This window comes from Uloborus diversus, chromosome 10 (assembly GCF_026930045.1).
Source record: "Uloborus diversus isolate 005 chromosome 10, Udiv.v.3.1, whole genome shotgun sequence".
Classification (NCBI taxonomy): domain Eukaryota; kingdom Metazoa; phylum Arthropoda; class Arachnida; order Araneae; family Uloboridae; genus Uloborus; species Uloborus diversus.
In genome coordinates, this window is record NC_072740.1 from 8,856,405 (window position 1) to 8,878,539 (window position 22,135).

Genomic DNA, 22,135 nt, shown 5'->3' on the forward strand with positions numbered 1-22,135 from the left:
ATCAACCTTGTCTTTGGTTGGTTTAATTCCATCTTTATCAATGTGAAATCCTAAATATTGAATACTTGAAGCTCCGATGATGCACTTTTCTTTGTTGAGTCTTAAGCCAGATTCCGAAAACTTCTTTAAAACTTGCCTGAATCTCTCTGTAAGTTCTTCCATAGTTGATCCTTTTATTAAAACATCATCAAAATACGGCAGCACGCCTGGAATACTCGATAACAGCCTTTCAATGAACTGTTGAAAAATTCCGGGAGCAGAAGATATTCCAAATTGCAAGCGTTTACATTTAAATGCACCCTTGTGAGTTACGATTGTCTGAGCCATAGCACTGTCTTCATCAACGGTGAGTTGTAGGTAAGCTTGCGAAAGATCTAGTTTGATGAAAAAACAACTACCTGCAAGTTCAGCTAACACTTGACTCACAGCAGGAACTGGATATGGGTGTTGACCCAAAGCTCTGTTTAACGTGCATTTATAATCACCGCAAAGTCGAATTTCTCCATTGGATTTTAGAATCGGGACCACAGGAGTTGTCCATTCTGCATAATCCACCGGCTCAATTGCCCCTTGTTCTTGCAACCGTTGCAATTCCTTCTCGATTTTTTGTTTTAGTGCATATGGCACCGTTCTAGCTTTTAATTGGATTGGGCGAAAGGTTGGATCTAATTTGAGTGTTATAGGTGCACCTTTGTAAGTCCCTAACTCATCTTTAAAAACGTCTGAAAATTCTTCCACCACACTGTCCAGAGTTAAGTTACTGATCCTATGAACTCCAGTTAAACATATTCCTAATGGCTCAAACCAATTTGTGCCTAGCAAGCTTTCTCTAGGCTCCTTAGCAATTAAAATTGGAAGTTTTCCTTTGAAAGATGAATAATGCACGTCAACGTCACATTGTCCTAAAATTTTGACAGCATTCTTGTTGTAATCTCTAATTATGTAAGGACAATTTTCTAATCTCGGAGGATTAGTAGGGAACAGTTCTTTAAATGTAAAATTATCAATAATTGTAACTTTAGCACCCGAGTCTACTTCCATTATAACTGGCGATTCATTTATATGAACAGTAGCTTTCAATTTTGAACAGTTAACATTGTTTACACATAAGTATTTTAACTGCAGAGACTCAACATCAGGAACAGTGTCGATTAAATTTGCAGAATTAGTGTTAAAATTTTTCTTAAACACTTGCTTATTATTTGGAAAATTATTAGATTTACTTCTACATACCCTTGCAATATGTCCTTTCCTCTTACAGACATGGCATTCAGCATCTTTAAATTTACACTGTATTCTAGGGTGATTACCCCCACAGCCAGAACAGTTCTTAGATTTTGAACGATCTTTGTTTACATTCTGTTTCTGATTCCACTTGTGAGTTGAGTTGTTATTCCTGACTTGAATCGGTTTCACGGATAACGAATCAGAATTTCTTATTTCTTTTACGTTTCTACTAGCAGTTTCCGCTGCAATTGCTTTATCCAGGGCATCCGAAAACGTTAGAGAAGTTTCAGAGAGTAATCTTCGTTGTAGATTTTCATCTTTAATTCCGCAAACCAATCTATCTCTTAACATTACTTCTAGCGATGCTCCGAAATTGCAATGTTCTGCCAATCTTCTTAATTCAGAAACAAATGAAGAAATTGTTTCTTCGTTTTGTTGTTTCCTACGATAAAATAAATATCGCTGAAATATTTCGGATGGTTTGGGCGAAAAATGAGCTTTAACAGTTTTGATCAAATCTGGGAACTTGATACTCGTTGGAACGCTCGGTGATACCAAGGAACGTATTACAGAGTATGTGTCAGGACCACAAACGCTTAAGAATACAGCACGTTTTTGTTCATCTTTTTCAATAGAATTTGCTTCAAAGAAACATTCCAATCTTTCGTAGTAAGAGTCCCACGACAAAGGTTTCGATACGTCAAAATGTTCCAGAGTTCCGATAGTCGACATGATGGCGAACATTTTGCACACAATTTTAAAAATTAACACTCGTAAATGCTTTTAATACTTGCAATTGGTCTTGATATAGGCGAAAACAACTTACAGAACATGCAGAATTGCATCGGCGTCAGTTTCGATTTTGTTCACAAAGAACACAAAGTTCGTTCTGCTGATTCCGCGATGATTCATCATCCGGTCCTCGTCGCCAAAATTTTAGTGTACGGGGTGTGTTGCGCGTAGCACTATCCATTAGCAGCAAACGAATGATCAAGGCTTGCAAGTATGTTACGATACATTTAATAACACGTACACACACACGCGGCCGAAGCCGTTCGAACTTTTTTAAGGACTGACTAACTACAGTGAACAAGTTACGGTTACAGTTACACATACAAATACGATTACGATTACAAACATAAATACATAACAAGATTAGTAAATTTTTCTTGTGTGATATCTTTCAAAGCATGAGATAGAGGTCAACATCACAATCTGGACAGTACTACCGAATTTCCTTCTTGCATCTCAGCAATTACGTTTAAAATGGACTGGTGCTGCCATCTGGTGTATAAAAAAAGAAAATGTATTTTGGGCAAAGGAAATGAATTGGTTTTAATTGTTTCGTCACATTAATATTGCACACCCCAGCATGGCAATATCAGGGAAGCTAGAAATGGAGGTTGAAACCCCAGCCCCTCATTTTCACGGGAGCGAGAGGGAAGTGGTTAAGCTACATCCATTTTCATTTCATGGAATGTATAGAGCCTTTGCTACTTTTTTTTAATTAGAAATCTAAACTAAGCATCTCTTATGAATAATGCAGTTCAAAAGCATAGTAACCTTTACTGAATGTATCATCCTCATTAAAACAGCAACTGCCCCCCCCCCCTTCAATCGCCCAAATGGCAGGCCTGATTGCTACACTGAAAAAAAATCTGTTGTATAGGTAGCCAGTCCAATAAATACGTGAACTCATGCAATCTAGCGGCCATGACGCGGACTATACTGCCGTCAGTAGGTAAAGGGCAGTAACTGCAATTTTTTTTTTGCATTTTTATCATCTATTGTATGTTATCTTTACTATACAAGCTCACTAATTTGGTTTCCGCTGAAAAAGAGGTGCGAAAAAACTTCTAATTCCAACATTTCCCTTATTGTTAGTATTGAATCCAAAATGCATTTCTTCAAATGTCTCAAAACCTCATTTCTGCAGATACTGCCGTTGACCTGCACACAGCAGTGTAGTGATAGAATTAGCGCTACTATCACTCCTCTTGACTTACCATTTATTTAACTTTATTTACGTTCAGTTAAAACGCCACTCTGTTGCATCACATAATATAGTCGGCAATCCCACATGTTTTGCTCGTTTAGAGGGCAATACCTGTATTAGACGATTATGCAGATTCGTACACGTGCTTAGCCAAGATTGGTTGCAGTGTTCTACATGCGTATGGGAAGTATCTGACAACTTTCATGTTCCATCATGCATCAATATGTTAATTTGGTTTTGAGATATAAGCGAATGTTTCCTAACTGAATGGCACTCTCTTATTCACCAGAGGTAGCGAGCTGCTACTCTCTACCGGTTAGGCTGCTTAGCCATTTTACACAAACGTTGAGCATGTGCTAGTTGCAAGGGAAGATGATGACTCTGCCATATTAGACTTAGGCTCGGTGTTTGTGATCAGGTATGCATCCATGTTAAAGTAAACCGGTGGACTTTTCATATATATTTATTTTAAGTTTATTTTACTTCGTTCATCTACGAATTTCCAACCAATCACTCTGCTAAATATTGACTAAATGATATCAGATGTCTACAACATTCGCTAAGACAACAATATATGGTCCTGCTAACTGTCTGAGATAGTTAGTTGCCTGACACCCAATGAGCTGTCAGTGCATGGCAGATTGCCAAACTGTGCGTATGTTGCAAGTTGTGTTATTTTCTGTTGTCCTTACTGTTTGTCGAAAATGGAAATTGACAAAATCACGGAACAATAAATAAATCAGCGATTGTCTGCATCGTGTGCGACCAAATTTGACTCAAAGTGATAGATGGATCCTTCACCATAACATTCAGCATTGATTCTTTGCTAGTTTCTGCAAAAAAATTCAAACACCATCCTTGATCATCGCCCTTATTCACCAGATCTCGCACTCTGCAACTTTTTCCTATTCCCAAATGCAAATATGGGATGAGAGGACATAACTATGAAGATTTGGAATCAAAAAAGCGAGAAAGAACAAGACAACTAAAGAGCCTGACTGCTGAGGACTTCAAAAGGTGCTTTAAAGATTGGAAAATAAGATGGGATAAATGCACAGCAACAAATGGAGAGTACTTTGAAGGAGACAAAATTGATGTGGACTAAATTATTGTGGACTGAAGCTATAAAATGAAATTTTATAGCCTCAGAACAGATATTTATTGGACAGACTACGTACAGTCAACTTAGCTATTACTTGGGATTTTTCCCTAGCTTGGATCACTTCGCAGTTCTTTCTAGTGTTTGTACATTCATCAGTATAACAGAAGAAAAAAAAAATGATGCTACAAGGTAAATGAATAGCTTTTCCTCAAAGTTATGAGGAAATTTGACGCAGTAGGTTTATAGGTAAGCAAAAATTTTGAAAATTGGCAATTTTCAATTAAGGAAAATTGCCACATCTAGAACACACCATAAACCTAGAAAACTTTCGTTGTCTAGGTTTATAAAAAGGAATTAGTTTGAATGTTTTCCCTAATCTTTCTTGCCTTATGTCTTTATGCAGTACTTGTGCACTATACTATTTTTTTTTAATAGTTTAGTTCAATTTATATAGAGGAAAGTAATAAACCATAAGACAAATTATAGAGATGAAATTAAAACTTTTTTCTTCAATGCTATCTTTGTGACACCTGTGATATTAGGCTGTTTAATCACTTCATTTGGAATAATTTCTAATCACACCTCAATATGTGTGCTCCATTCTACTGGAATACCTTATTTTAGCCTAAAAGTATGTTATATATGTTGTACTTATTTTTAGTTGATTTGTATCTGTTAATTTAATTCAAATTTAACATATGATTCACAATTTTCCGCTTTATACCATTATTTTTAACATAAGAAAAATAATGAAAAGGAACTTTCCTTTTTCCTTTTTGTACAAAGAAAAAAATTACTACAGTGAGACACAGAAGAAGACTTTTACATTTTTGATGCGACCTTTTTAAAAAAATTGAATATTGCCATAATTCTGCTTCATCCAATGCTAATGAATTCAGAAAAATTGTCAATACCAGTTTCCACACTGAAATATGAATTGATCTTATAAAAGCTTTTTGCATAGCAAAAATTATGTTTGGATTTTAGGTAATATATATTTTGAATTAAACAATTGTAACCTTTCACTGTGTACTTTGTATGGCTAAAGATTACAGAGCATTTAAACAAAAAAAAAAAAAAAAAAAGAATTACATGAAAAAGAAATAGACATACCTGAGTGTAAACTAGCGGAATGCTGATCCAATCAAAACTAAACAAAAGTCCACAATTTCCACGGAAAACATGCATTTCCTGCAAAGACAATTTAACATTAGGCCTCAATATTTATCGTGACAGATTGACACAAGTCTAAAATATTAAATATTGCGGAATAATGCTAAAATATTGCGGAAATATGAAGGGTAAGTGCTTACATCCAGCAAATGCTTTAAGAGAACATCATCCTTGATCCGTCCTTCTCTACGAGCTCTTGTGGCTACAGCAGTAAACCACTGAGCAGGAACCCACCATTTTCCATGGGTCATTAAAACTTCATCATAGACTCTTAACTCTTCTTTGGTCATAAGCCCTAAAAAATCAAAACTCATCCTATTTAATAAAAGAAAATGTTTCATCAAACAGGGGAAAAATCCTGAAATCAGACATTATTGCTGCTATTATTAATGATACTAGAGGAAACTCAAAGAACCATAGGCACTCATACTGAATCTGAACATGGGATTAATGCAATAGGAAGTAGTTCCAGAGATAGCAAGGCTCCCAAATGGAGAGAGAGGTCTCAAAAAATGACAGAAACACATCTAAAATTACATTATTGTGAAGGAGAGAGAAAGTTTCTAGTAACTCTGCAACTATGGTACCTGCTAGCAACCAACCACCAAACTTTTGGACCTTGTTAATCCTTTATCAAGATATTCGAGTGAAACAAGGAACATTACTGTTTTGCTACACTTGGCTTTAAAATACTAATGTTTCAAAGTTAGCAAAGGAGCGGTTATTATTTATAACTTTTAAAGACTGAGATTTCTGAAGAGTCATGAGGATTAGAAATAAACTTATAAGGTAATCTCAATTGTTTAAAACTATCCTGTTAAAGAAAAATCATTTTCCTTTTTTTCTTTTATGTAAAAATTATCAGATGAAAAATATTTTTAATGCAATATTCCTCATCTCTTAAATCTGGTTTTGGTGTGCATAACTTAGATCCCTTCCTTATCATGTCCACACATGATCAAAATTTTCTCTTTATCAAAAGATTTGGTATAGTGGAGTAACAAAACGACAGCTTAACTGTTCGGCCTATGATATTAAAAAACCTGCATGATAGAGCTGCAAAACAAAGACAAATGGAACTGTGCCAAACAAACCGCAAATGCGGTTTGTTTGGTTCCCCAAAAGTTCCTAACTTCAAACTTTTGGGGATATACATACATACAAGCTACATGGGATTGGTCTCCACATGCCAGTTAGTTATGAAACAAAGAAATTTTTTTTTAAAAAAAAGCATTTTTTGTGAGACTAAGTATAAACTTTAAAAACTTCCTCAAAAAATTCAATCTCATAGTTAAAACATTTAACTAGGACAAAATGCAAAATTTTTCTTAATTTAAGGAATGTTTAGATGCAACACAATTACTCAAAAGTAAATTCAGGAGGGAAACATGATTGACATTACAATTACCTGCTTCAATCAAATGATCAATAGTAGGGAAGCGTTTCTTGACAGCTGGACTAATTGCTTGAAAAGTCAAAGCTGACATCAAGTTCAAATACCGAGCCAAGGTTCTCCTAATAATACGACCTCGTTCATCTGCTCCATTCACATAGGCAGAAATTAGCATTGAGCACCTATAAAGAAATGCATACAAAACATTGAAATCGATATACAAGGTGTTTCAGAACTCTCAAGCAAAAGTTTAAGTGTGATAGTACACATTGGGACAAACAATATAAAAACTTAAATTTTCATCTCAAAATCAAAATCATTGGGAGTGATTAAGTTGCACAAACTAAACTGTATTCAGAAGTTGAAATACACTCTGTCACCAAAAAAATACATTCAACCAGGAGGAAACAAGCAATCTTCAGGAAACATTGCAGCAAAAATCCAATTCACTGCTTCACACTGGTTCGAGATACCAGCATCTTTAGTCTACTATAAATTGTTTTTCTTGATACCATCAGTTTTTTCGAAGGCATTAAACTAATGTTAGCGACCTTGTTGATACAGTAGTGGAGACTCCTATGATGTGCAATCTTTGCGCTCATTTCTGTTCCTAGAATGCCTTAACCAACTGCAATGGAGTGATTCATTTATTTTAGTCTACACTAAGCTAATACCATATCGCTCCGACTGAGATGGCGGCAGATACGACCGTACAACCAACCTGCTTCTCTGAGACCTACAGTAGGTCCCTTTAAAAAGTCCAACAATTGTTTGTATACCTCTAAAAGGTTGTCTTAGTCACAATAGCATCCTTACAACTCAACAGTTGCATTTGAAGTGCCCTTTGACACAAGCTTTCCCACTTTCAATTGAACCTATCTGCGCATCTTGTATGAGCACAGATTGCTTACCCTTTCCTCACTGGTGATGAAATTTAAATTATGTCTTACCAAACTACCTTTTTCTGCCGAGTATGTTGGTTGCAGCTCAATTTATTCTTGATGCATACAATTTTTTATGACAAAGTGTATTTCAACCTTTGAATACAGCTTGGTTTTTGCTACTTAATCACTCCCAAAAATTCAGGTTTTAAGCTCAAAATTTAAGTCCAAGCATTTGAAAGCATTTAATGAGATTTAAAAATAGCGGTAAAAAATAGTTATTCGTTACTCCTAAGTCAAAAGCCTCCTCTATTGGCAATTTTTTAACTGCATCTTCAAAATTTATTTTCAAGAAAATACTGATAAAAAAATTTTTAAGCAAAAACCGCAAATGAATCAACCAATTTTTCAGTTTATGATAATTTGAAATTTTGGACCCTAAACTTGAATGGCACCTATCTCTTTCGGAAGATGTTTGGGATCCCTATTTTTGACTTTTTCTTGTTCATCCTGATATGTACTATCAACCTTTAAAGTTTTGCCCAAGAGCTCAGAAACACCCTGTATGTATATGAAGAAAAGTTATAGTTCCAAGCAGAGGCACTCAACTAAAATTTTTGGCAGAGGGAAAAGTTTCAATTTGCTGAATGATGCTCCAAATTTTACCAAATGCTAAATAAAGAGCATTGCATCATTTTATATATATATTAATGCAATTTTGTAATACTGTCTCCAAATTTGCTGAAGAAACTTTTGGGAGGTCACAGTGACCTGCCAACAAGATATCCCTGGTTTCAGTTGTGCTTCAAAGTTAACTTATATACCATATTTAAAATGAAATAGCAACTTACTTATCTGGCCAAGGGATAGCAAGAAATTGATTCCACCATCTTCCAACTACTATTGTTACATAAAACCCCAAAACAAATGACAAAGGAATTAGTTCTGTAAAAGCTTCACAATAAATTGCTAGCTTTTCAAATGTCCTACAAAAACAAAAGTGAGAAAGAGGCTTACTTTTTAACTTAAAACTGATGAAAAACATAAATGAATCACATAATAAACATAAAACTTTAACAGAGACAAAAATTACCACCAAATCAAAAAGGTAAGGTACAATCAAATTGTGGACATAGTTCAACATAACACTATTTAAAATATGCTAGAAATTGAATACATGGAAGTCGCAGACTAAACATTGTAGCAGAATTAATGCAATTTCTACAGTTCACCCAAATAACATTTGGAAAAAAATATGGCCTCGGAGGAATTCACCTCCGAGGTGAATTCCTCACGAGGTGTTCCTCACCAATTAAACTCTGCATTTGTATATCAATGAACAAATGATTAAATTCAAGAAAAGAAAGAACATCTTTACTAATAATAAAGCTGAAAGTCTCTCTGTAAGGAGGATGTCTGGATGTCTGCAGGATGTCTGTGACGCGCATAGCGCCTAGACGGTTCGACCGATTTTCATGAAATTTGGCACAAAGTTAGTATGTAGCATGCGGGTGTGCACCTCGAAGCGATTTTTCGAAAATTCGACGTGGTTCTTTTTTTATTCCAATTTTAAGAACAAAAATATCATAAGATGGACGAGTCAATTGCGAAATTGTCATAACGTGGAACCGTAGCATGGGCACAAGCCAATTGGCGAGATACGAAATGATCATAACGTGGAACCGTAACATGGGTACAAGCCAACTGGCGAGAAGATTCACCATACATTATTTGTAAATATACAGGCGAACCAAAAGACCTTTTAATTTTTCTATTGCGGGCAAAGCCGTGCGGGTAACACTAGTTATTGAATATTTTTGTAACAAGCTGTCAGAGTAAATTTGCAGCATGACTGAAAATGATCAGCAGTTCTGACAAAGTTCCCCAGACTTTCACTACCTATTACTCAGTAACACTATGTCCAGGGCAGGTCCATCATATATGGAGAAAATCAACGTCCCTGCACATAAGTGTGTTTTTGTCACTTTCTGATAAAATTCGGATTGAGAATACACTATTTGCCCCCAGGAAAATTCGAAATGATTACCTGGTCCAGGGCTTTAAACTTTGATTCTAATATTTTTATACAAACCAAAAAGCATTGAGTAGGTCACGGCAACAAGAGCATGAAGTCATGATAGCACACCTATTTGCTGGCATCCACTTTTGCACTAGCACAGCCAGAATTCATACATTCTTAAAGGGTCAAGAATCAGATTACACTCCCTTACGAGCATATAAACTACCATATTTGGATTGGCAATAATATTTATACCGAGAGCTTAAGGAAGGGTGGTTGACTCCAGGTTTGGAGTAATCGTAATCTGCGTAATCAATTACATTTTTGTGTAATCGTAATCATAACCATAATCTGGCAATAAGACACTCATAATCTTGTAATCGTAATTTTAATCAACTGTTTCTTGCATAATCATAACCAGATTTAGATAAAATGGAAAGCTTTCTGCAAACACAACTCCCAAGTGGAAAAGTTTCTGCAAATAATTATTTTGCCTAACTCACCCTTGAATAAAGAATTAAATTTATATTCAAATATGAATGAGGCAAAAAAAAAAAAAAAAACTTTAAATCATTTAATTTTTTTTTACAATAACATAGTTTGTGCTTATTTTTTCACCAACTGAAGAAAACTGTCAAAACAAATATTTTTTTTCACACATGTACTTTAAAAGGCTTTTTTTTATTAACGTTAACAGTTTGAAACAAATTTCTGCAAAGCCAAAACTTTTCTGCGAACGCTGTTGGCGCATTTGCCTATATTACGCAAGACAGATCATAACTGTAATCTAAATTTCAATAATGGCCATTCACGGACAACTGTAATTTTGTCCCGCACGTGACGCTTCATATATTTCATGAAAAATCATAATTTAAAAGGACGATGAAAAAAATTTTGTTGCTTAAGAAATCACAAACGTATGTGTGACCTCTTAAGCAAAAACTTTCTCCAAAAAAATTTTTTTTAATGAAATAAAGAAACCGTCACATGTGAGACAAAATAAACATTTTCAATGGAATGGGCATATACAGATTTTTTTCCAATGGTTTAAATAATTATTTCTAAACTAATGAGATATGTTTCCTTTACGTTGGAATCTCAGCTTTCAAAATCTACTATTTGTTTTGTCATTGCTGTATTAATAGAGCTAAAATATTAACTTATTCATAAGCAAGTTACCAGAGGTTGACTTTGGATGTCTCGCACGTGACGCATGTAAATAAATTTTATTTTGAATAACAGAATTGTTTAACAATAATCTACTTGTGTCAGGGGTATCTTTGCATCAAATGTAAAGATTAAACAAGTTGCTTACCACTGTTTCATTAAAATATTAAGAGATATGACGAAGTTTTAATGAAATTTAAGCGTGTTTTTGTCCCGCATGTGACGGTGGAATGGCCCATAATCGTAATTTGGACTTGTAATTGTGTAATCCAGACTTTCTGAAAGTTAAAACTTGTTAGCTGAGATTCTACAATGGTATAAAGGAGATGAGATCCGGATAAAGGAGAAGATAAGACTTCAATAGAAACTTAAAAAGGAAGACCTTTAGGCACTGCTGACGGTTGTCAAATGAGGATCATAAATGAGGTGTATCGCGAGTTGTTTCTACCCTTGTAGGTGCATTGACAGGGACTCTGCAGGAACTTCTCTTCTCCCGGGGTTTTTTAAGGATTGGTCATCTATTTTCCTTTTCATCACTCAATGACAGGCAAACAAGCGAAACTACCCCCCTCGGTAAGAGAAGAATATGAGCAATACAAGCATATATTTTCGGTTCGAGAAAGTTTTGAAAAAGTTACATATATGACTTTTGGTGTCTTTTTACTTTCATTCACAGATGTCACCAAAACTGCCTTCAAAAGAAAAAAGAAACTGTTCACATTTTTGGAAAAACCTGCCCACACTTCCAAAAATGATAATTCTTTCATAAAAAAGAAAATAGAAAGCGAACTAAAAGCTTACAAAACCGGCACACCAAATGGGCATGATATTGGTCCCCTAAAATACTGGGGATCAAACATTCATATGTAACCATTCCTTAGTAAAATTATGCCTTAGAGCATCATCTGCTCCAGTTGAGTGTTTGTTCGGCATTGCTGGAAAATTTTATACTTCTCAGAGAATGAAACCTGACAGTTTTGAAGCATTGGTGCTATTGAAATGCAATAAAAGATTATTTAAAAAATGCAGTATTTATTTTTGAACATTTACTTTCATATCATTTATTTATACTATCTGAATGTATTTTAATCCTATGCATGTTTTACAAATCCTGCATAAAAAAAGTTTATTTTTTCTCAATAATTGTACAGAACAGAATGTAGAAATATAGCATGTAAATTTTAGAAACCATAACCTCTAAAATTTTGGTTGTATGCAAAATAACAATGAATATTAGAATCATGTACAATATGGATTATGCTGGGGCGAGCCATTTAGATATGATATCTAATTGCCTATGCAGGATATATAATCAAATTATTTATGTAGTATTAAAATGCACAATCAAAAATCATATTTTTTCAACCATGATGTAGTTACCGCAAACGAGGAATGAGAATAATATATAATGTGCATATATATTTCTTCCACCAGTCTGTAATCATAATCAAAATCGTAATTGGCACATCATAATTGTAATCTAGTACATTTTTTAAATAATCTAATCATTGCTGTAATCGTAATTACGTTTTGGCCGGGGATTATAATCATAATCTATTTGTCAAGCTTGTAATCGTAATCGATTACATTCTTTCGTAATTGACTCCAAGCCTCGTTGACTACCAAATCTCCTCTCGCTGCACTACTACTGTAGTGCATGTGTGACTCAAGGATAGAAGTAGATAGTTGACCCAGCTTTTTGTGATTCACTACTGCCAAAATTTTTCAACTATCACATCATTTTGACCAACAAGCTGGCTAATAGTACATCTGTTAGAGTTCTGAAGCCTAAGATGCAACCCTTTTTTAAATTTAGGTAACTATTGATAGATCCATCTTGGAATGTGCTGAAAGCACTTCTCTTTAAGGAGGATATTCTAGTCTACAGGCTCGATTTAGCGACAATCTTGCGGACATGATAAAAAAAAACTGTAACCATATTTAACAATTTTTTATTGATACTTGAGAAGTTTGAAAATGTATAATAGTGGGGAAAAAAATCAAAATCAGTAGAGGGCAGCAAAGTGTGAACTCAAAAAAAAAAAGTCTACTGGTTGACAAGATTCCAATCCTCCTGGTAATGTGAAACATGAAATTAAGGTTGATTCTTATTAAACAAGGCTGTAGAATTGTCTGGACGTAGCTGATTTGTAAAAAAAAAATTTTTTTTGCTCAAAATGGCATCTTTTTGAGAAAAAAAAGTTATTTTTGACTCTTTTTTTCAACTTTCGTAATTTTTTAAAAATAGAAGAAAAAAAAACAAAAAGTAGAAACCCCTACTCTGAGACAATTTTGATAGTATCTATTTTTAAATAGTATCTATAGTAAATCTGTGCCAAATTTCAAACAAAGCGGTGCATTAGAACTTGAGATATCCTGTCAACCGCATTGAAAATAGTAGTTTTGAGAAAAACAAGTTTTAAAGTTTGCAGTTGCATTTCGGGCAGTCTGAGTGGTTTAAAGGTACGCGATACTTAGATTGTTTCCAACAGCCATCCCTGCCTTCAACATTGTTTCTTCCTTTACCTCAAAAGCTATATTTTTGGCAGATCTTTCAGCCATAAGAGCAGTTCTGCCTGCTTTTGAAGCATCCGAAGCTCGTACCTTGGAGCATTTGTCACGCTTTGGATCTTGTTTCCTGACCTTTTCTTTATCTTAACAAAATTAACTTTTGATCCGAAAATAATTAAAATTTCCATAACTCCTCTTACAAGTTTATTCTTAAAGGTCTTAACTTTAAAAATATTTTTTTTTTTGGAATTTCTAGACTGGAATACCCCCTTAAGAAAAGTAGTACAAGCAAAACGAGCCCAGTATCAATTTAAGCACTGGTCCTTTTAAATACTGCTTAGTGCTTACTGCTCCGATTTAACCATGCACTACAACAGGGCTGTCCAACTGGTGGCCCGCCAACTTCTTATTCAGCATATTTCTTTATTCGACATTTTATGGTATCAAGAAGCATCCCCAAAATTTCTTCTTGATCGCTCTTTTACTCCTTTCATTGTATTGGGAGAAAAAGGAACAGGACATCTAACAGGTCAAGCAGTCCTATCCTGCACGCTGGTGTTCAAACGAATTCCTAGAAATAGAATTGCCTTGCATTGGTGGAGGGAAACAGGGAGAGAAGAGAGAAACATTTTAGATAAGCAAAACCTGCCTGCAATTGGTTAAAAATAAAGATCCCCCTCACTGACTCTACTGCGTTTGTTGATATCGAAAAAGAAATTGAGAATTTGCTCTCGTCACTTCCATGTTTGGGAGCACATATTTATGTGTAAGTACTTTTTCGGCGATGAACTTCATCAAGAATCGTCACAGGAGCTTTCTCTTCCACAGTTCATTGTTAGACCTTCTTCTACTGGCAAAGACAAACATTGATGTTGACATTCCTGCCCTTATAAAGAAGGCACATCGGCCTCAGTTTTCCCATTGAAATTATTAAAGCAAATTGTTTTATAATCCTGTTTCATTGTTTTATAATTAACATATTAATTGTTTATTGTATAAGAGGTTATTGCTCCCCCTTTTCAAATTGCAGCCCGCCAGGTGATCAGTGACCAGAATTCTGGCCCGTGGGCTCTTAGCAGTTGGACAGTCCTGCATTTTTATTCATTTATTTTCAGAACAGAACTTATAAAATTAAAATACGAATACTACTATACTTATAAAATTAAAATACTTAGATTGTAGATGCATAATCTATAATCTAATGTCTTTTGTAATAAGAGTAATTTACCCACATTTTGGACAAATATATTTACTGTAGTATAACATTTGTATCAAAATGAAAACTATAAAAATGAGCAGTGGTCCAGTCCAAAAGACAAATATTAATTTTTAAAACATATTCTAATAAATTGCATAAATACAATGGTTTTTCAAGGTCTTAAATCAGAATAAAATATCACTTTTTTTCTTTGTTGCTGTTTAGGAAAAACCTGTTTTAATTCGAGTTTTTTTGTTTGAATCAGATTTTCTGATTTTTAGACTTGAGACACTTCAGTTATCAATTTTTATTTGTTAAAATAATAAAACCTTTAATTGATATTTTTAAAAAACAAAAATAAAACATATTTCAAGCATTTCTCCTCCAAAAAAAAAAAAAATCCATGCAAAACCAATTTAATACAAACAATTGAAATTCAATTTAAAATAGATGATATAATAATATTCCATAAATACAAAAAGAGAGGGTAGAATAAACAAGTTGGACAGCATTATATGAGAAAATCAAATGAAAGTTAAATGAAGGAAAAACTAGTTCTTTGTTTTTTTATTCATATCGTTTTCTTTAAAAAGCTTTTAACTTGAACCTTTTTATTCGACAAAATTAAATTTTAATACATCATTATTTTTTTTTATTTTTTTAATCTAAGGTTAACTCAATTTTCTGAGCCTTTTAATGTATTTAGACTTTTTAAACAATTATTCTTTCATGCAACTACATCTAACCTAACGCTTGGCAGCATCTTGATCCTCTGAATAAGTTAATTCTATTTTTATTTGCTCAATTTCGAAAAAAGGTACAACCCCCCAGTAACAGACACCTAAAAATCTGATGGCACCCAGTAACAGATAGGAAGAGGAAAGGATGAGAAATGGACAGAATTCCCTTTTTCTCGTCAAAATGTTCAAGTTTTTAAAAATTATTTTAGCATTTAAAAAGTATTTTTAGGACTTAAGCCTTATTAAATTCAAATGAACATGAAACATTTCACATACGGTGGCTGTTTATAACCTTCCCCCACTGCCTTGTAAATACCAACTGGCTCATAAAATTCGCTCTGATAACACTAGATGGTTGCACTGTATTTCATGGGCCACAGCAACATCAGTTTTACCTGCCTAAATGTCTTATTATTTAAATCCAAACTTATGACTGTCTGTTACTGGACCCTTGTCCAGTAACCTTGTCCTGTAAGACACTTGTGCCCTACATGTTTTAAATTTTTTACAAGGTCTCATGGGTAAAGCAGTATTATTTTCCAGTTTCCGTTTTTCTATTTTTCAAACATGCAAACACTATAGTAAGTCCTCTTTTACTAGGACTTCTTTTCACTTCTTTGCATATAATGCTTTAAGTTGAACATTATTTTCATTTTAAAAAAATGTATTGAATACAACAGTTACTAATAAAAAAAAGTATGGATTAATTTTTAAATGCTCACTGACTGAAAGCATAAATTTTCAGGTTGAGAAATGAGATTCAAATAGATAAATCCTAGCAACAAAATAAATTCATGGCAGGAAGGTCACATTCTAAAATGAAACGGTAGAACAAGTGAAATTTAGAATTTTGAAGATCATTTCTAGGGTTTACATTAAAGATGATTTAAATGGACATTTTTTTTAATCAATCAATTGATTAAAATTGTAGACACTTTGGATCTTAACAAAACAAAATTTTAAAAAATGTTTTAAATAAATGAGCAAGAAGCTGTTGAGGAAAAATTAATAATGATGCATATTGACTTATGAAATTACATTCTGAGAAAAGCAAGAGAAAAAAATCTTACCCCTTTTGGTTTTCATTCAGAAAGACTCTGTACAGAGCCCATAAGAAATAATACAGGAAAATGAAAATCAGCATTTCTCTATAGAGAAGCTTGTAAATACTTCCTCTCCATCTCACTAAAAGCTTAGCAAAGCCACAAAGGCGAGCCTTAGACACATGAAGTGAATATGTCACAGTCATGACTTCAACTATATATTTATTAAGAAAGAAAGTTTAAAAGTTTTTTTTTATTTTTGTAAATTTCTTTGATGCCAGAGGCTATTTAATTTTAATCACCCTGAAATATTATAGATCTAATCCCTCAGTCTAAAGTACAGTGATATGTCATTTCCAGATTTATCAAAACTTCAAGAGTACATAGTCTCATCCATAAAAGCCAAAGCACAGATTCCAACTATTCTAAAAGCACAGACATGACTAACTGCTGCTTGTTGAAGCTGAAAATTAACATTCTTGACAAAAAAAAAGAGAAAGGATGGCAGTTCAATGTGTAAGATGACTCTTTCAGGTGCCCAACTGAATTTGCCACGGGGACCAGAAGTCGTGGCCCAAAGCCACAGCAACTTGACTAATCGGAAAACACACTTTCATAGTGAATGTTGGATAACGGAGGTCCAACATGCGCAGCCAGTGGTGAAACACTAAATCTGTAGAGAACTTCAGCACAAGCAGATTTAAAAGACACAATAAAGCTCTTCTGCAGGTATTTTACCTAAAATAAACAATTCAAATGTTAGTGATTGCATATAAAATTAAAATTTATAATATCAAATTAATATCATATATAAATGAAGTCATAGATCAATAAAGTTTCGTTGAAAAACTTATTGAATGGAAAGATTTTAACAAGTTGTGTTCCCTAAAAATCTTTAGATTACTTTTGAAAACATTCAATATGACATTAAGAAAAAATAATGCAAAAAACAAAATTTCAGTCAAGTAAAGCAAAACAGGCATAAAGTACAGTCTATATTTAGTTAAGTTTCACTACGAATGCTAAACAAGATAAATAAAACATAACATTTATTTAGAATGAGTCACTTTAGTATAATACTTATGAACAGGGCATTAAACTGTGCACTGATGATTTTGGACAAGGAAGGATTCAGGGGAGGGAGTGTCAAAGGGTCAGCTGACCCCCTGCGACAAGAACTTTATTTTGATTATTATTAACCACCTTGCAGTTTTTGACGAGATATCTCGTCCATTTAACATGCAATTCTGGGACCGTCCAACCGCAAAGGGGTTAAACTTCTTTTTTTTTTATCCGAAAAAATAGTACATAGAATCAGTTAACCCTTTTTTGAGCATTCATGAATTGCTTATTGTTTTCATTTGACCTTTGAATGATGTTCCTATGATTTTATTCCCCCCCCCCCCCCGCCTTCCTCTGCAGCACCACCGTCGACCGACCCCTCCTGATGCTGCTCCTCTAACGAAAACCGTCTCCAGGTCGCGTTCATATCCTACACATACAGGCATAGTTACACACATGCATACCTCACCACATGAATGCCTAACACTGTCACATACATATACACACACACACAAACCCGTGCATACATACACAAAGACACACACACACCTACATACATACACACACTCATGATTGCGAAAAATGTAATTTGAATTTAAAATACCAAAAATTCAAAAATTTTTTTTTTTTGCTTGGTTCTGTAAGCTGTTTCCTCTCAGTACATAATAATTCAAAGGGTTGGCTCGGTTCGATTTTGAGTTATTTGTTCATTTTCAAAAGACCAATCATCTCTAATCAACTCAATATTTTTTACAGCACTCATATGTTCAAAGTTTACAGTAACGTGCAAAGCCTGTCTGCCTAAAGAAATATGACTTTTGAGGAAAATTTGAGGGAATATGATCCATGGTACAGGTTGTGCCATTGAAAAATTTAGAGGGGGATTTATAATTGGAAAGGGTTTTGATATTATTTGGGGGGGATACCATCATCCTTGGGGGGGGGATGGGCACCTCAGTTTTACTAACATTATTTTAACGTAGGAGGTATAACACGCTAGCCATTGAAACTTAACCTTTCTTACAAAAATTTCGCGATCTGCCCCCAAATTTGGACAATATAACAGCTTCCAATGCAGCTTGATGAATGACTTGCCGCTTAAATATAACCAAACAAAACATATATCCTATTCTTGGTTTGTTCCAAAATCGGCAGAATTTCTACCATATTAGAAAAGTACAAAATGTAAAGGACAAACACATAAGTTAAAAATAGAAAGGGCATAGAAATTTTTCAGTATTCAATAAAAAGTGTTTATTTCTTTCATGAATAATAAATTATATTTACAACACTTTTTATGACTAATCTAACCTTAAGCAGGATCCTTACCTCAAACTTTTCATTTTGTTACTGAAATTATTATTATTTTTTTTTTTTTAATTTGGACTTAGGCCATTTGGTATTCAATATCCCAAAAATCTTAGTTAGAGTGATGAAAATTAAAATCAAGTACCTAAAACAAATTAATTTTAAACTAATTAATCAGTTAAAAATACAATGACAAAGTGACAAAAATAATTAGAAAAGTCAATAATCACAAAGCCATTATCTTAAGAAAATACTTCTTGTACTTTCCTCTTTTTTGTGAAATAATCTAAAGTCTGGTGTAAAAAAACAAATAGTAAAAAATAAAAACTAACAAATTGAGAGAAAAAAAGCAAAAGTTTCATATGCGTGTGAAACTAATATTCATAAACTTAATCATATTCACTCCATTGAAATATTCTTTTTCAATCCTCCTCGTCTAGTTTTGTGCACCAAGTTCAAAGTACACATTAACATGATTAGGGTTAAGATTGCACTGAATATATATATGTACCTTCTTGATATTGGTTATTTCCTCCCATATTATGAACATTTTCCCTTCAAACTCAATATTTGCAACGGTAGTTCAGCTGACAAGAGATACTGTGCAAGCATGAAAGTATGCTCTTGAAAACAGACAATAAAATAGCTAGGCTGAAACCGTCCCTTTGTGTTCTATCAAATATTTTGAAAGGCCAAAGGTGTAACGCAAATTTCATTGGAAAGCGATGAAAACAACACCCGCTTATACGGAAAATAATTAGCTTTTTAAAGTCTGAGGAAAGGGAAGTCCCCCCCGACCCCCCCCCCCCCCCCCCCCAATGATGGATCCACCCCTACCCTAATGGCGCTAGGGTACAGGTTTTACTTCATTACACCAAAAATCTAGCCATTCTATGATCATTTCATATTCACATTGCACCTTACTATTCCTTAATTCCCATTGAGAACAGAAACGGCATAAGTCGGGACTTATGCCCTTTCTGCACTAAATGAAAATTGTGGCTCCTAAGTTAAGTGCTTTCTTGTACAAAGATTCACTTCCCTTCTACACTTGAAAAAAATTTCTACTTAAAAATACGTTAAAACGCTAACTCAATTTTGCAAAAAAAAATTGGCTTACCCCCTTCCTGAAATAATAGATTCATTTATGGTTTCTGGCAGGAAACGCATCTAGAATGCTCTGGAAAAATTTACCAAATAAATCTTTTCAAAAGTAAAATCATATAACCAAAAAATATAGATAAAGTTTGATTTGGAAAAAAAAGTAGAATTTCTTATTCAGAAAAAAAGAGAAAATTAATCAATATTTTTGTGACATTTTGCACTAAACTAAATTCCCAAAAATCTTTAATCTTAGAAAAATCATTTCGTGAAAGTTAATATAAACAAAATATAGGGGCCGCTTATAAATGAGGAGAAGCTTTGAGGGGCGAGGGGGGGAAAGGAGGGACGCATTTTTAAAAAATAACAATATGCTTGTGAAAAACAGCGTGACACGTTACAAAAGAGGAAAGTCAAGATGAGACACAGAAGGAGAGGAGGGTCAGAAAAAAAAAGATGTTTTATGGACAGCCCCCTATTATAAAGCTAAAAGTCTAGAAGAGGAAGCATTCAGGGGTGATTGTGAGTTCATCAAAAAAATACCTGAAAGTACAAATTATCTTAACATTTATTTGTCCATCTTAAGGGATAGGTGTCCATCTTAAGGCTCTTGCAGGTATAATTGATGAGTATTATATAATTTTAAAAAATTGCGGAGGAAGGGAGATAAAAGCATAACAAAAAAAAAACCATAATTCCGGTATTTTCGGACATAAAAATACCGGAAATACGTCCGAAAATACCGGAAATTCGGTAAAATACCGGAACACAATCACCCCTGGAAGCATTGAAATAATTGTAAACAATTTCCCAAAGATGGCAGCACTAGCGCAGTTACAAAAAGGGTTGCACTTTCTTAATTACCACGTTGAATTTTACTTAAGTGTTTAGTGCCACTTGTCTTAACTGACAAAATATTTAATCCGTTTTTTCTTCTCCTTAATTAGTCAGAAGTGGAAACAGAAAAGTTTGACGTTCATAATTGGCGCATTTAATTTATGCTGAAATTCACCTAGAACTTTCTAGACTCAGTTGTACTAAGCCGTAGGATCACCGAATTTAGAAAATGCTTACTTCAAGAAAATTATTCCGTCAAATATTGCATTTCAAATTCTTTTAAGGTTAGTACGTAACCATATTTAACCCTTTTCAATGCCTATTTCCCTGACATTGAAACATAAATAGATGCTTGAAAAATAACTGATACAATTTTATCATAAACTCATTATACCATTTTTTTTTCTTTTTTTAAATGTGACACATCTCGTAAAAAATTTCCTAGCCAGCAAAAAGAATATTGTTCTGCTACAAATAAAACTTTTTCAGAACTTAGAATGCCAAATCCAGCTAAGATTGATAATAAAATATTTTCTTTTGAAATACCTTACTGGGTCGTAAATATAGTAATTTTCCGCAAAATTTGTAGAATTTTTTTTTAATGCTTTTGGATCATAACTGAGACAGGGTTGAGTCTGTAACTAAGTTTACAGGATTATAATTTAGTAATCTAACTAATACTGAAATATCTGACACATTAAAATTATTCTATTACTGTAAAATGGTCCAATAGAACAATCAACTTTACATTAAAATTATTAATATGATTTTAAATAAATGGAAACTTTCCAACGTGATACAAAATATAATAAGATGAGTTATTAATAAATATCATTCAAAATTGTAACAAAAAAAAATAGGGGGAGAATAAGTAGTTTGTGTGCCTGCATTATACATAAGACAACAACATAATATTGAAATCAACAAATAAAATTATATGAATTATTACTTAAATTTAAATATTGATTATAATATGCACTAGAGAAAGTTCCACTGCTAAAGTTTTAAACAATTTTATATATAAATTACGCAAAAAATAAGAATTATTGTCAATTAGATTTTGGAAAATGAAGTGAAAAATTAGTTTTGACTTCATCGGAATAAATATACAAATAGGCAAAAATTATAATTTTCATGATCGAAAGAAACAATTTTGAAACCGTGCCGAAAAATCAATTCATAATACAAGAATAATTATGGCGAAACCAAATTGGCTATGCTTGCACAAAAAGAATGGCGAAAAATTAAAAACTTACTGAAAAGTCACAGGAAATTCAGAAGAGCAAGCAGAACACGTCCAGTCCAGACTAACTGTAAAAGAACAACGCAGATGCAGAAAGAACGCAATATGAGTGAGAATGGTGAAGCAGCAGACA

The 22,135-nt window shown here is 33.6% G+C and overlaps 1 protein-coding gene across 1 annotated transcript in view; it reads right to left on the reverse strand.

The window, feature by feature from the left end:
• Nucleotides 1-22,077, reverse strand: part of LOC129231250 (bestrophin-4-like) — a 41,692-nt gene extending 19,615 nt beyond the window's left edge. Inside the window, exons 1-6 of the mRNA XM_054865528.1 lie at nt 22,016-22,077; nt 16,479-17,189; nt 8,624-8,758; nt 6,907-7,073; nt 5,639-5,793; nt 5,439-5,516 (exon numbers count right to left, since the gene is read on the reverse strand). Of these exons, the coding sequence (XP_054721503.1) occupies nt 5,439-5,516; nt 5,639-5,793; nt 6,907-7,073; nt 8,624-8,758; nt 16,479-16,657 (714 nt within the window). The 5' untranslated portion in view covers nt 16,658-17,189; nt 22,016-22,077. The remainder of the gene's footprint in view (nt 1-5,438; nt 5,517-5,638; nt 5,794-6,906; nt 7,074-8,623; nt 8,759-16,478; nt 17,190-22,015) is intronic.
• Nucleotides 22,078-22,135: the final 58 nt, after the last annotated feature.